We start from the raw sequence: 16,956 nt of genomic DNA on the forward strand, positions 1-16,956 counted from the left end.
TGTGTTGCTATTGCACTGTTGTATTAAACCTTTCCTTATTTCAGTCTTGGGGCTTTGTATTTCACTCCCTTTGTGGGGGAGGGGCAGCGGCCGCGTGGTCTCAGACCCTGGCAGGGGCTAAACCACCACAATGGCTTATTTGTAAATTGTTTTCCACTAAGCCTACTGAGTCAACTACTCGCTGTACTTCACATATACTCTTAAAAGAAAACCGATGGAGAGAAGTTGCCAGCTAACTTGTTTTTATTTAGGAGCACGTAAAAAAAAGTTATGCCAAGCTTTGGTTGACTGGAATGATACACATACATAAATTTTAACAGGTTTTTTTTTAAATGATAAACAAGTGTACATTCAGTTGTGTGCAACACCAACACTGTCAATAACACAATTACACTACGAAAAATGAAATGTTTTAAGTATAGAGCTGTGAAACCCTTCATATTTTTGGTATCTAACAAGTATTTAACCTGTATTTTTAGAATTAGTCTGCTGAAGCCATTTCACCTGTGGTAAACACTGAAAACAGACCTTGTGTCAAAGTGAATGTAATTATAGTTGCACTGGCTCTGGAGAGCCCTACTCAAAAATACTACTGGGAAGCTATGTCTTCTGCAACTTAAATGTGAAAGGTATTAACTAACTTGTACTTTATGAAGTCCGTTATTAACAACCAGCCCACTGAACTTGCAAAAGTGGACAATATTTTCATACATTTGGGATAATTGTAATAATTCAATAATTTTTCATGCCACAGATAAAAATCACAAGAACTTCTGAGACAGGATGATTACATAACCCAACAACTCAAAGTTCCACTGACTTACTAATGCTTCTCACAGCTCTTATAAAATCTTTAATTATTTTATTTTTATGAGAGCTGTTGTTAACCACCTAGATTGGAAGGAGAGAGGTATGAAAATTCCCAGGCCATGATGAATCCTGAGTATTTTGCAAGAGTAAGCACTGAGTTCTGGTAGACCATAGCCTCTTTCTACTGTGGAGGGATGGTAATAAAGCATAGATGGATTATTTACAATTTTTAGGAGAAACTTACTAGCAGACCAGCTGTAACCATTTCTATTTTTACAAAATCTGCTTTTTAGTATCACTGTCACCTTTTTGTAGAAACATACGGCAAAGCAAATAAAACTGTCTTTTTAGTAAACAAAAGAAGGTTTTGATAAAAACATATAAAAGACAGTTTTATCCACTGAATGATATACAGGTACCCATATACAAGCATGTATACTAAACAACAAAAGAGAAAGTGTATTTGAATGTTACAGGTCTGATGTAAACACAGAGTAAAAATAAGGAGAGTCAAAAGTGACAATACATTAACTCATTCCACCATGCCTAAATATTGCAGCATATATGATATAAAATAATTCAAATGCAGAAAACATCTGCTTATCTTCAAAACCAGGCAAAAGAGATCTCTTTGGAAATGTAGCTAAATTTAAAAAATGCTTGTAGCCAAGTTGTGTGTTACATTTCAGCCCACAAAAGAGATTCACAGGGAGATTATAAACTCCTGAAAATAGAAGTTTATAATGACAACATACAACGCCTACAGTGAAATCAAGAGCCACTGTAACACATACCACTGCATTGGTATTTTCTTTTTGTACAAGTTTACAGTAGATATTTGAAGACACTGAAAAGGGTCATGTGCAGCTTTTCCATTAAAGGTGTGCAGTTCAGTATTTCCTGAAATGTTTTAGAAAATGAGGAAAGACATTTGACCTAAGTATGTAGCGTGCACACTTCTTAAGTGCACTATGAACTGCAAACCTCAATGGCTTTTGAAAGCTCAGTAATTTAGTTGAATGCACACTAAAGAATTGTTTTAAGTTGCTTCCAGTTTTGTCTGATCAACTTCATTTCTTCTCAGAAAGAGTTTCACCACTAAGTTCTACATCCAGCGAGGCCTCTTCAAGAGATAGCTTAACATTAGATACAGAAACAGAAGATCCAGGGGTAGCTGTAAAGAAACAAAAAGTATTAGATTTTACACTTAGGAATATCCATGCTAAAAAGCATCAAAAGCAAGAAAAATGAAAGTTACCTAGCAGAGAAAAAAAGCACTACACTGAATCTAATGAAACCAGAAATGCAATGGGATGATGTTCTAGAGGCCCTCTAAAGAGCAGAGCCATCCAAAAGCAGACTGTAGCTGGCTGACAGTTCAGACTGAATATACTAATGACTGAATGCATCATCAAATATTGGCAGCTTTAGTCAGAACCTGGTCACAGAGCTCTATGTTCAGAAAACATCTTAGAAATTCTGCTATTTACATAAATAAATTTCTTTTGCTTATCTTACTTGGAGGTAGCTGGAAATACTGTCATACTTAGAACAAAACAAGACCCCATGAATTTTCAGGCTATAGTAATTCTTTCACACACCTCAGAGGATAAGAGAAAGTAAATACTAATGCAGTTTTACTGCTAAAACTATTTATGCAATGCTATTGAGTTCTCACTGACCCGTGAAATGATCCCACTTACATAGACAGGGAATGTTAAGAAATAACTACCCTAAGAAATTATGTAATATATAAGAAAGAATCCTACTGCTGGAAATAATGTAATCAAGTTAGCCATTCTGCCTGTGACAGAACTTACATAAGGTTGGTTTCTCTATTGCTAGCCTTTCAGGCAAAGTTTCAAGTGATGTTGGTTGAATTTTTGCAGGGGTATATGTATTTAAAGAAATTTTTCTTCCTGACAGTGGAATCATGTAAGTTGGAGAAGCTGAAAGGGGGGGGAGAAAAGATACACATCATTAATAATAAAATACTCTCATCTGAACAAAATGTCAAAAATTGTAGCCATGGAACCGTGTATCTATCCAGCAATATAGATGCCACAGTTACACAACATGCAGCTCAGCTACTGATTTTTGACTCTAGTGTCAAAACTTCAAAGCATGAAAGACCAATCTAAAGATCTCTTTTTTACCTCGGAAAGCACATGATAACTTCATGCTGCTAAGGCAGCCAAGCCAAATTTCAGTAACAGCTGCCTTGCCAGAAGACTGCCAAAAGCATTAGTGCTACTTCTCATAGGTTATAAAGATTGCACTGGTATAGGCATTTAGTCCAAAACGCCTATGAAAAGTACATACAGTACGTGATTCTCTAGACAACTTCCAAATGTTAAAGGAAAGCAGAATGAAAGCAAAGCACCTATGGCCTCAATTCTATCAGGTCTAATTTCCAATCACTCCTTTGTAGAAAGGTGACAACCAGACTACCACAGGAGTATGACAGTTTTTAAATATTTTTTCATCTTGTGTACTCTAAATTCTGAACTAATTTTCAAGAGACACAAACTTCCTAATCAGTGTAACAAAGCAGTTCAAATAGAACTTTAAAACACTTGTAAGCCTCTCTGAGTTCTTTTTCAGTCACGTTTTCTTAAATTGCTTATTTTCCTTCTCAGAGGTAGAAGGCCTACCCTATCAAATTAGCTGCTGATCTAAATCTAAACGGTATAAAACTAAAATAACAGGAAAAAAGAAGGGAAAATCCTGTAATAGAAAAAAATGAAAAAAATCCTGTAACAGCAAAAAGGAAAAAAATCCTAACAGCTAGGTACCCTTTGTATCAGTAGTAGCAAGTACAAATTTTCTGATCAAAGCATGAGTCTGTAGACATTTCCTCAGGAAGAATGATTTTCAATCACCTGACATGACACATGAATTATAAGCATCCTAATATGTGGTAAATCTGACCTAACTGAAACCGTTTCCAAACACACAGCAGTAGAATCACAATGGGAAGTCATCTTCCCAGAGACATGCACCTGGATAGAACTCAGTTTGCATTTCATTTCAAGATCACTTAAACATTAAACATGCAGCACAAACTACTAAAAAACTAAGTAACTGCAAGGCACTCCACAGGTGAAACCCCAAGTAATATCGAAAGAAACAGGAAATAACACAGGTTTAAGGTGTAAAAGGCTTGTAAAAGACAACACTACTCTGCTGAGGTTACTGCTGCTACAACAGTACAGTATAAAGCTGAAAATACTGCATGCTCACTAAAAAGCTTTCCTTGTAATTCAGCTGTCAGTGAGGACAGTACGGGTAAGATCTTAATGTGAGGAAATAAACAATCACGATTTCATTAAACCCTTAGTTTACTACCCCAGTCAACACAGACATTATTTCAAAGAATTATGAGTGTCCATACTGCAAAACTTAAAATTATGCCCTATGTACACATTTCATTTTTCAAAATGCAGTATTGTTAGTTTACTTGTTAGCTGTAAAATACTGGAAAGATTGACTAGACAATATTTAACAATTTCAAATTAACATAATTACAAACTAAAATTAGTACATGTCTCCTGTAGATTTTCCCTTGATGGAGCAGCAACAGAGGCAAGAAATTCATCCACCTGCTTCAGAGACAAGGAGTTGTGCAGAGTTTCCAAAGGGCAAATAGAAGGAACCATGGAATATAGTTCAAAACCTGGAAGAAAAATAATAAAAAAAAAAAGGATATTTTCAAACATAAGACAGGATTTAAGCTACTGCATGGGCAAGTATTAATGCATGATAAAAAGTATTACTTTAAATCAGCACATGCAGACGTAGTCTTGAAATCATGGACACTAAATATTATAGGAGTTGGAACAAGATGTGCCAACTTCCAGGGTGTACTAAACTAAAGATAGCATGTAACATACCATGGGATACAAATCCCATGTAAACAAAAAGTGGTCTTCAAATATTACAACTGTGCTCTACTCCCAAATCAGTTCATGAAAGATAACTTTCTTCTAAGACAAACTTAGTAAATCACTAAAAAAAAAAGTCAGGAAATGGTAGTATTTCTCCTACTCATTCTCATACCTGGCATAACACTAAATAGGTAACTCATTCATGCAAGTAAACTAGGATAGCTATATTGTTAACTGTTAGCAGATGAGCTAAAATGCTACAACTTCCAAGAAATAAATTTGCAGAATTCACGTTCTAACATCTTCAGTATTCTGTGAAAACAAACTGTTGCCTTCAATATCAAAAGAAAACCACTGTTAGCACTTTTGTACCTTGAGGTTACATGTTTTAACTTTGTAAGACAGGTTTACACCTACCTTTATGCATTTAAACACAGTACTTACAAGAATAGAAGTTTCATGTATTAGAACACGTAAGTACAGAAATCCGAAATCTAAAAATTTATTGGACTTTGGTTTTCTACATTAGTATTGATTATACACCAACCATGCATATCCATATTACTAACATACTAAAAAGCATTTAAACATTTCAGCAAAAAAAAAAACAACCACCAGTTCTCTAAAGTGATGCAGGTTTGATAACTCAATAAACAGCTCTTCACCCAACTGCATTTCAGAAGACGAAAATATGTCCATTAATGTTTCCAACATACAGCTGTAACATTACAACTCTGCAATTCAATATTGTAAATTTACAGTTGCTACATTTCTTTTAAGCTATTTAAATGAAGAAACAATAGTGAACGAAATAATGTTTAGAATTTCAGTTCAAGGTACATTTATAAGAGATAGCATTATGACTGTAAACTGTTCCCTCCCCTAAAATAATAAACATCAATATTCCTGTGATATCCAGTGTTCCCCAGTCACTCCCCATAGAGAAGTAACTCAACAAAATTTCAACCTCCAAATGTCTGTATTCATATTTGGATCCACCTTGGCCATACTCAAATTTGAAGGACAGTCGCTTCAAATATACAATCAACTGAAGTGTACTTATGTCAGCTTCACTTATATTACAAATAAAATGTTGCATTTCATGGAAACGTGGTTTTCATGTACAAAAGAAACGCTACCACATACTTAATTTCTATTTTCCTATAAAGGCAGTAGCTAAGCTTCACTGTAAGCACTAAGATGTTTGGCATACATATTAATATCCTAAATAACTGTGCATGCATGCAAAGCGCAAACCCTTTCTTTGCATTACAGTAAAATATGAGATTTATCTCTTTACCCTGACAAAAAAGTCACTATCACTTGAACGAGAATTTATTTTTTTAATTTTGCAAAGAATGTAGTGGGACAATGTCAGGTTAACTTTATAGTAACTATTACTGTTATAGTTCAGAGGAATTTCAAAATACACCAATGCCCTTTAAAAAAAGAAAAGAAGTTTTCTTCTTTCAGGAATTCTCCCTCCATAGGTTTTTGTTCAGTTTTAACAACTCTGCTATCAGACAGCCATATCCCAGCATGTTGTTGTAGTATCTCTGCATCTAAGGGATATGACTTAAAAGATTCCCTGGAAATCTATCTGCAGTGTTATATTTTAATATTTTATGACAAATATTTTATGATAATTTTTTATAATAAATATTTTATGATGTTATGAGAAATAAATTTGAATTTTAATGATGAAGCAGCCTGACAGTATCCCGTTAAAAAAGCAATTTTCTGTAAACTAACAGCTTTTGAGTTTTGGCTATATTTATTCTTAAAGCACTGTCCCCATCAAAAGGCAAGACAATGAAAGGGTAAACGCAGCATCTCAAAAAGCCACCCTGCTGTCTTACATTTAAAAGCTATAGAGACATACCACTGGAGCCTAGAAATTCCACAGAGGAAATGGACCAGCACCTAAAGAGGTGTGAGTGTTCTGCACAGGGACCCAGAAAATAAGGTAAAGCACTGTCAGAAGATACTTGTTTCACCATGTTCCTTGAACTAAAGATGGGGGGGTAGTCTGAAATGAGTTAAGAGGGTGTGATAACAACATAAAAATAAGAAAAAACAGAGTGAAAGGGACAAGGAGAATCAAAATGATAGTCCAAAGGACAAACAAAACAACATCAATATGTTTTTATGTTAGTAGAGAACCCTTGGAAACCTGCAATACACTTAAGTTTCATAGGAGCTCAAAGAGCATGCATTAATCTTGTAAGAGATGGGTGGTAAAACTGCTGTATTAAATGAATCAGAACAATCCATGCATTCATTAAAAGCGATTTAGCTCATTTTTTAAAGAATGAGTCACAGAAAGTGCTAGATGGAACAGAAACTAACCAAATTATTAGACACTGAAACTCAAATGCAGTTCTTCCTGACCTTGTATTTTTTTGAAACACTATTTGGTTTGAGTCTAAAGATAACAAATGGACTCCTAACCTTCCTATTTGAAATAGGACACTAGAATTGGCCTTTTAGATCAAACACTGTCTTAATGGTATTAATTCAGCCTTACTATAGCAGTTTCCCTTCAAGAAGCACTGCAGTGCAAAAAGTCACCATGGATTCCAATTGAGTATAATAAAGGACACTCTGCTTCTCAGCAAAGCCAAACAAAAAGTCTTTTTTTTAACCTTGTTTCTAAAGCAAATATATTTCAAATCTAACATAAAAATGCCAATGATTTCCACTGTAGTTTCAATACTATCACCATCAATGTACTCAGCCAACAGTCATCCACATTTTAAAAGTGCAGTTAAGAAATCTGGAAAAGCTACATTAAGATCTGGTCGATGCTGAAGACCGAGCCTAGTTTCCATGAACAGGATACATTTTGGGCCTATATAATCACACAGAAAGGTAGGCATGAAATATTTTGCTGAGGAAGAGAAAGACATACCTCTGTCCTGTGTGTTAAACCAGACTTTTTTTGTAACTATAGTAGACTGAAGACAAGTTAACTCTCAACTCTTGAAGCTCAAGAGGTCAATGTAAGCAACAGGCAGCTCTCTTGCTGTGATTTTTAGTGCAATATTTAAGTAATTTGGACATCTGATGAACAGAGAAGTATGATAAAGTGAAATAAATTTTTGTCCGATGATAAACATAGCAATTTAGCAGGAGTGGAACCAAAATTGTGCTTTAGTTTTTTAATTTAGCATCACTTCAAGAAGATAGTCAAACTCCAGTTGTCAGTTCAGTGATTTCTTTTAGCGTCAGGAGGCTCAGGGAAACAGCTCAGCAGGAGAAAGACAAAGAAGAAACAGCAGCTATCAAGAAGTGTATGCCCAATAAAGATCAGGTTTAATTCTGTTTTTATCTTGTACCATACAGTCTGATCACAAAAGAAATTGGGAAGAATAATTTATTACAGAGATCATGATTAACAGTAGCACTTCAATTTTTTCAAGGATTTTTCTAACAAATGAATTTTGATGTTATATTTATACTAATGAATGGTAAAGAAGGGATTTAGGATATCTGATGATTACAAATATATTTGGAGTTGTGCTTGAAGTTAGAAACAACAGATGGCTGGATGATACTGTACACCCCGTATTTGAAATAAAAATAAAAGGGTTGAAGCAAGGAACCTTTTGTTTTTGTTTTTGTTTTTAAAATAAAAGCAAAACGTACCATTGGTTGGGTGTCGAGCAAATGAGATAGAAAACCTTTTAACAGCAGAACCGCGTGTGGTGTCTGAGAAAGAGAAAAACAGGTACCTGAAATTTGTAACAGCTACCAAAAGAGGGACATTTTAAAAAAGGAAAGGAAGAAGAAAGAAAAAAAAGAAAAGATGAGAAGGTATTAGAACTGAGTGGCATGCAGAAGGGACCAAGGAAAAGGGCTAAAATCTAAATAGAGGTTAAAAAGAAGAAAATTTGGATTGCTGGCAACTACAAGATATGTAATGAAGTGTATGAAAACAAGCAGAATGAGCTGGTGATTCTTGCATACAAGTTTATATCACGTTAGAGTCGAACACAGAGTAGTGAATTGGGGGAAAACTAGCATGAATACTGTTTCACCTCAGTTATAAAGGTGTGCTTTGGCATCTTTACATTCTGAAATCTAGTGAGAGTTTCTTCTCTACCCCAGATTATCCAAAACTGAAAATCTCCTGCTCCTTTGTAATCTAAACCCCACTGAAAAAGGTTCAGGAATCCTAAAATTTTCACCATCAGTATTTAATTTATTAGTTTATAATTTCTTTCATTCCTTGTATATGTTCCAAGTAATTTATTTCATTTCAAGATCCATAAGTAATACTAAAACCTGAAGTTTAAAATGAGAAAAGAATTTCAAACCTAAAATTTTAGTTTACTTAAAAAAGTTTACTTGCTGAAATCTCCTAGCACGCATTACAAGTATATGAACTAGTGTTCAATTCAAGACACAAACAAGAATTAACTATGCTATTAAGTTAAACATAAAGCAAGCTATGGGCAATAAAGAAGCAATAGAAACTCATACAATTAATACTAAGGCAAAGGATTCTAGGATTCCATTAAAATCAGTAACCTAGGATTTAACTTTAGAAGTTTAATGTGGCACATGGTTTGTGCGTGCATGTGCGAGAGTGTGCACATACCATCTATGAAGCCAGAAGAAGTCAGCTTTTTACGATGAGTACGAGCATAATCCTGTAGGTTAGGTGCACTTGAAGAACCCCCGAGCACTGAGGTGCTAAACAGGCCCGCGCAGTGAGACCCTGATGGGAGTTAGAGAAAATACACACAACAACCAGGTGTTCGTCCATTCACATTGGGAATGCATGCAGCATGCAAGCACATGGCTCTTACCACACAAAAGGCAGCTTTTGGCAGTGCCTTGGACAGGTTCACAATATGCTTGTAATGTCAGAGTGGTACTTGTAGGCTGAAACTATCATATTATATTGTGCTTCCACTCATGACACAGCACCCTCTGCTATATGTGCAAAGAGAGGACTGGCTTTAACAAAGTGAATTCTTGTCCTGTTTTCACTTTTGGTAAAGAAAAGTTACCAGTTAGCATCAATGTAAACATAACCAAAACAACAAAACAAAACCAAGATGATGATGATGATGTGAAAGTTGTGTGGTTTAAAACCTGCAGTTCTCAAACAAATATAAACTGGAAAAATACTGCTCATTGTTTTCATCCATATCAACCTTTGAGGCTGCAATGTAGTTGTCATGCATTTCCACAGACTTAGTATGGAAATATTTCTTTTCTTACCTCAACAAATTGTAAATGTGCTATTCATATTTCAGGTACCATCACTGACAATGTTACAAACTGAAAATGCCTAGAAGTTCCATCAAGTTTAGCTTGACTTCCTTTCCTGAGAAGACTTTTGTATATTTCCATGCAAGTGAGAGTACTTTTGTTACAACTCATACATTCCTGCCACTAGGATGAGAGTTTTAACAAATCACTGAAACCCACAGACAGAAAAGAACTTTTATAATCATCAACCATAAATGAAATTTACATACAACAATGAACAAAATGGAAAAAAAGTTGCCATTTTTTTCCTTTAGTTTTTACTGCTAGCTGGAAGGAGAAGTGGTTTTTCATTCAGAACTTATCTTCTACATTCTAGATAAGTAACAGCAGATTTTTTTTTTAAAATCAACTATCTATCCAGTGATACTTCCTTTCATTACTTTTAATGACCCACTGAAGGGAAACATTACTAGCACATGTGACCAATCACAACCAAAATAAATTGGTGCCTGGTCTGTGGCAAAAGCCTTTCACAAACGTAATACCTTAATCTATGCACAGAAATACATCAACTTCCACAAACCATATTGTATCTCACATTGGCAAAAGAAAAGTTGATTAATTTTAGCAAGCACACAATAAAAAACATGACTTTGATAAAAAGAGCACCTGATATATGCATTTTACTAAGGGAAAAACATAATAGGGAGAAAAGTATCACAGAGAGATTAGACATATAGATCTTTACAAAGAAACGAAAAATCTACTTCTGCATTTATGCATACGGCTTATGCATTTTCTGCACTTTTTTCCATGAAAAGACACACAGAAAAAAAATGCAATATTGATTTACAGTAGTGCAAGATTTCATATTTTTGCATATGAGTCATATGTATGCCTGTTTCAAAGAAGCAACAGAAAAGCACCACTTGAACTAAAAGAATTTGAGACAACTCACTGATTACAGTATGATTCATTCTAATGCTGAAAGGAGAAAATTGATTTTAGGGGAGAGAATGTGTGCAAAACCCCTGATATTATCAAGAAACTTGAGGTTTGTTTCCCATCCCCCTCCCCTCAGTAAAACACCTTCCATTCCATCAATTGCTCACAGTAGGAAACGTTAATTTTCAAGAAAAGTGTTTTTATCAGTTTCCAGTGCAGGCCATTTCAATCCAAAAGATTCTTGCAAACCCCAAAAACTCAGTCATGAACTAAATTATATCTTAGAAATCTACTCTATGTTAAAAGTAATCCTGTGTACCTGTTGTGAGCAGTACAGAGTCAGTAGTGTGGATAGTCTCAAATAATTTGCTCTTTTCAGTTATAATTTATTTAAAAACTTCTGCTGCAGAAATATTGTCCAGTTCATAGGCAGACACTCAGCATATATTATTGATAACAAGTACTATTGGATCCTGTTAACATAAAAGCTATTCAAATAATGTATAACTGTACACAAAAACAGGCAGATGAAAAGCTGCTAACATCGAACAAAATTTCAATTGTAGGCACATACCTAGACCACTCTGCTTTTGTTCCAGAATAGTTCTCGGTGTACGTAAGTTACTATTGCTTTCTGATAGAACCTGGATATAAAAAACAGAAAAATAAGGGGAAGTAGAATAGCAGCATGAAACATCCATTTAACTTGATATAGCAGCCTGTTTCAGACAGACAAGTGTTAATAAGCTGTATGATAAGTGTTAGTAAAAATATGTAAAAGAAACATGAAAGATCATGCAACATCCCCTTCTGAAGGGAGTCCATTTCACATATGAGTTCCTTGCAATGAGGTGGTGCAAAGCAAGCATTCAGAATGAGAAAGGACACAAACCAAGACCAATATGAGAACAGACATTTGAGACATTTTATTTCATTTTACCAAATTCACTCTCTTAAACTGCGCCTGTATTGAAAAAAGGAGGGAAGGGAAGGAAAGACAGACAAGCTATTGAGGACACCATACAATCACTGATCCATGCACGGGCTCAGTCAGTGTAATCAATCTTCAGATGCTCACAGCCTTTACTGATACAAACTTTTCCTATGTAAAGTTTTAGAATTTTCCACAATAAAAAGAAATTATGAACATTTTCAAAGAAAAAGGATACAACTGACAGAACACCATCCATTGTCACACATGTAAACAATATCTTGACATACTAAACAATCTTTAGGTCTTCACTGGTACTTCAAAAAGATTTACTGTTTCTTTTTTCCCTGCCTTTCCCCCCCGATATTTAGAAAAATAGTCAAAATAGTGCACAAGTCAATGGATGATGTACTGTACTGGGAGTTTCAGACACCTCTGGATACAGAAAGCAAGAATTATTAGCGCTAGAATTTTTTCCTTGCAATAGTTAATACCAGGCCACTGAAAATATGATATATGCAAAACAAGTTTTGAATAGCAATATAAAATTATTTTAAATGGTATTGGTTGCAATTATTAAACAAAAAGTTTTTCAATTTACCTACCACCAAATTAAGCAATGCTGTCTTTAAAGTCTTAAAGGACAACTAAACCAAAGCAGAAATCTGTTTCATTATGCAGTAGACTAAATCTTTTTTACAGTTGTAACATTTGCAATTCCTATAAAGAAACCAAATTTTTAGGAAAACATATAACACATTCAGTGGAAAAACATGCACTTGCTCTTTTTCCCCCAAACATTCTCGGGAAGTAATTTTAAGAAGTGGAAGAATTTGCTTCAAACATAATCCATAACAAGGGATTAGATGTCCTTAAAGACAGTTGGTTGTTGCTTGGAATGCATAATAATGTTTAATGAAGTAAAGTTTAAAAACCTGTTGCCATGAGCCAAAAATACTGGATGTGAAAGCCAATGATTTAGGGGAGACAGGGGAAGAAGTGATTTGTTCCCCTGATCTGCGTCTTCGACGCCCAGTACCCACACCACTGGTGTAATGCAGCCAGGTACCAATACACTCTGGGCTAGACACACTCAGGGGGCTCTCTTCCTGGAAGTGAGAAAGGGGGCAAAAAACAGCAAAGCATGCAAAGTTAGATTCAACAGAGCCAAATGAACAGAAAAGAAAAAACCCAATCTGCTTGCACCCTTTTATATACTGCTTTTAAAACTATTAAACAGTGATTAGGGAAGAGTAATATTACAATATTAGGAAGTTATCAGATCCACTTTTATCTCTTCATCCAATTATATCTTTTAATACAACATTTTATTCAAATTTCTGATAGACTAATTATTAGATATAAGAGGAAAGTAATTGTTATCAATAATTCACTCATAATTTTAAGAATTTTCCATATGTTGGAAATAGAGTATCTGTTATCCCTGACATACTGTTCAATAGTTTTCCCCCTTTAAGTACATTAAACTTTCCTATTTATTACTTATTTTCATTTCTAGTCCATAACCTTATCTAAAAGATTCTCATTTTTAGAATTGCCTTTGAGACTTTACAGCTGACTCACTGGTAGTAGCACCAACCTAAGCAGTAGTTTTCCAACATTAAAAAAGCCCTAAAAATTATCTGATGCTGGCTGGACACCTATTAAGACTTCAAGGGAGGACAGTCTCAGGCTGAGTCCCCCATGCCCTACATCATTACGTATCATTAGCAATCAACATTTTCAGCAATACAGAATTTGATTTCCAATGCAGATGAGCCTTAATTCCTTGTTTTACTCTTAGAATGCTGCTGCTTTTTTTTTTTCTTTTTATTTTCATGACTCAATCAGTTGCAATCCTTCTATAAATACTCCTAACTATATCCCAGATCAAAACTTTCATATAATCTCACACTCACACCTGAAAGTGTACTTTCACATGAAATGGACATAGGTGAAGAGAGAATTGCCTTATAGGGTTAAAAAAAAAAAATGTTCAAGGCAGTTGCAGTTTAAGTTGCAATGACTTTTTTTTAAACACTTCAAAATACCAACTGGTTTAAACATTACAAATACTGGTTTTGCAAATTTCAGTAGGCCAGATGCAACTTCCAATTTTACTTTTTTAAAAAAAAGTTTCATAGTGTATATTTTCTTTAAATCAGTTATCTTCTTCCAGCAAATAAACAAGCACTGATTGCTGAAACACATTCCATCTGAACACACATTACCTGCACAGCCAAAATTTAGTAATTTATGTTATTGATACCTTTTGAAAGTAATTTCTACATAATTTATGAAAATGAAAATGGTTCAAAGTCTGAAGTGTATGTGAACTCATAACTAGGAGGGGAGTTTGCATGATCATAGTGAAAACAGCGTTTCAAAATCCCAAATATTGATGTTGTGAGCATTTATTATGATAAAACTTGGTTATAGAAAATGTAAGACATTCATATTTATTATCCTTATTAATTTATGAAAGTACTGTGAAATTATACAGATTTCCTTATAGAAGGGAACCATGCATCTTTTTCTCTCCACACTACCAATAACCAAGTTACTTGCAAATCTGTAATGCTTTCACTGAATACAAACAGTCCATTCCCAACACAAACATGAAAGGAAAAGCTCTTGGTGTGACTCTCCATTTTGGATGGTTTAAAGCAACTGAAAATGAGGCAATAAGAAGCTGTTAGTCTGCTTCTAGCATTAATATCACAGAAGTGCCACTATGTGCTATCTGAAGCTTTGCCACTCAAAGGTAAGCATGGTATCAGTGATATGACCGCGCAACCCCCTACCTCTGTGACACTAAAGCTGTATCTGTGAAGCACATCTAGATGTTATGGCCTTCAAGACAGGAGACTAGACTGCTCAGGATGTTATCTAAAGAATTCATGAAACACAAACCCCACCCACTTAAAAAAAAAAGCTTCCAGTTCATTCTCTTACCTTGCTTGACAAGTGGAGTGACTTTCACACCACTTAAAAGCAAATACAGCAGAAGACATGTCTCTCACCTCCTGTACCTCCCCTACTGCCCCCAATCCCTCCATCCCCTCTCAGCATGATCACCCTGAAGGTTTGCTTAATTCCCAATAGCAGCTGTTATTATGTATTATAAGGATGAATAAAAAAGCAATGTATGTTAGTTTGAAGATGTAGGTTTAGACTGAAAAAGTCTTCATTTTCAAATATTGGCTTTTCTAAAATGGCTTAAAAAGAAAAAAGGAGAGAAGTCTTATCACAAAATAATATTCCATTTAAAAAAATCCCAAACCTCCTTCAGACAATTTACTGCCATGGAGGATTTCTCATAGAATAAGAGCAATCCTTTTGTGAGACATAACATCATACTGGTTCTGTGTAAGCAAAAGCAGAATTACATTTGTTTTTGTTTTGTTAGAAGTAAGCAAAAGTTAATTTCTGTGAAAGACATTATCTGGAACATAAACACTTACTTCAACAGAACCAATCTTCCTGGATCTTGGAAGGGGTGACTTTCTGTGTATGTGAATTGGGTCTGATACCATTGGCTTGAACATCACTACCGACCGATCTGCTTCATCTCTTTTAGGAGCGTGTGCCTCCTCATCACTATCATTTCTATGAGAGGTTTTCTTCGAGCCTTCATTCTACAGACAATACATAATTCATTTTCAATTTAGCTGCCCACCTTGCAACATGTAGACAGACGTGGCTTTTAAATATATCTTCTGTATAAACATAAAGCAAGCTGATTTTAAAAATACAAGAAGTAAATCACATATTATTGAACAAATTGCTCTAGACTTTAATAATCTGTGTGCACTTGTCCTAACCAGCCACTGCATATGATAGTGTGGTCCTAATCAACCACACTGTTCAGCCAACCTATCTTACTCCAATTTTCTGTTGACACAGTACTAAAATCCTGACCCTGAAGTGAACAGAAGAATTCCAGCCAAACTTTGCTTTCATTCATTTGTCAAAAAGCAGGTGGTAATTCCACAGACCTGCCCATAAATCTTTGAAAATATCGATCTGTATTCATAAACATGCCAAACTACCTTACTTTCTTAAATATTTCTTTCAGTTGCCAGACTAACATTGATATGACACTGATGTTGATATCACTTTTCTTAGAATAAATATTTTGTATTTCTAGCAAAAATCTGGCAAAGCCACAGAAGGTCCAAATTGTCCATGTCCATTACCTCAGTGTCCATTCAAAATGGAATAATGCACTGGGACTGATTGTATTTTGCTAGATATTTTTCTACCAAAATAAAAATCACTTTTGTAATTTTTACCTAACAATTTCCCACGTTTATTTTAGGTATGTCCGCATCCAGAAAAACTAACTTTTGCTTTAAAGAAAGGCATAATTATTACCTCTCTGGAGGCAGGTCTGTATCCATATCCAGCTGGTAAATTTTTATCTTCCTCACAGCCTTTGGCTCCTGGACTAAAGTGCAGCTCTACATGAAAACGTTCTTCTGAAGAAAGTTCCTGAAGGAAAATGATTAAATAAGTTTACACTTTAATACATAGCTTAACACCACTCATTTCTGAAGATATTTATCCAATTTAAATACCTTGTTTGGATCCTCATAAAGCATGATAACAATCTGTGTCATGTAATTGAGTTCATTGACAATATTTAAATAATCCATAGCTCGTTTCCATTGTTCATCTTTTGATTCCTTATGAAGAGAGGGAAAAAAAAATCAATACATAAACCCCAGCTATTTTCTTGAAAGAGACTGGTAATTTCCCTTTTTCCACTTTTACATGGATTTTGCATTCATAGTAGAAGTACGAATCTTTTCATAACTAAGGAAAAAGCAGAGATACAACCAGAAAAAAGAAGTGACTTAAATTACTCATCAAATCAAAGAACAGTGAAGATCGGAACTTCTCATATTTTATTTCAGTGTATCTTTCATGTTCTTTCACCAAACATGATATATGTCTTGTAGACAGAGGCACCATTTTAAACTCTCCTGATGGGAATTGTTAATTTTGCAATAAACTCATTTCAACTAGTACATTGTGGAAAATATTTCTAGATATCACTCTACCAGTCAGACAGAGTAAATGAAGGCTTCTAGTATTTAGAGGAAATTAACCATCACATCCCAAACTACTTAATATGAATATTCACCTTTTTTCATG

The 16,956-nt window shown here is 34.8% G+C and overlaps 1 protein-coding gene across 20 annotated transcripts in view; it reads right to left on the reverse strand.

The window, feature by feature from the left end:
• Positions 1-225: 225 nt before the first annotated feature.
• The window catches only part of PPIP5K2 (diphosphoinositol pentakisphosphate kinase 2), a 52,143-nt gene continuing 35,412 nt past the window's right edge, over positions 226-16,956 (reverse strand). For 4 of the 20 annotated variants that reach the window (XM_074812827.1, XM_074812824.1, XM_074812826.1 and 1 more), the window contains exons 22-32: positions 16,377-16,484; positions 16,174-16,290; positions 15,261-15,434; positions 12,732-12,905; positions 11,440-11,509; positions 9,301-9,420; positions 8,346-8,408; positions 6,580-6,639; positions 4,355-4,486; positions 2,631-2,759; positions 226-1,984 (exon numbers count right to left, since the gene is read on the reverse strand). In XM_074812827.1, the coding sequence (XP_074668928.1) occupies positions 1,881-1,984; positions 2,631-2,759; positions 4,355-4,486; positions 6,580-6,639; positions 8,346-8,408; positions 9,301-9,420; positions 11,440-11,509; positions 12,732-12,905; positions 15,261-15,434; positions 16,174-16,290; positions 16,377-16,484 (1,251 nt within the window). In that variant the 3' untranslated portion in view covers positions 226-1,880. The other 16 variants (XM_074812836.1, XM_074812835.1, XM_074812829.1 and 13 more) reach the window with 11 other exon arrangements.

The sequence above is a fragment of the Strix aluco genome, chromosome Z, assembly GCF_031877795.1.
Source record: "Strix aluco isolate bStrAlu1 chromosome Z, bStrAlu1.hap1, whole genome shotgun sequence".
NCBI lineage: Eukaryota > Metazoa > Chordata > Aves > Strigiformes > Strigidae > Strix > Strix aluco.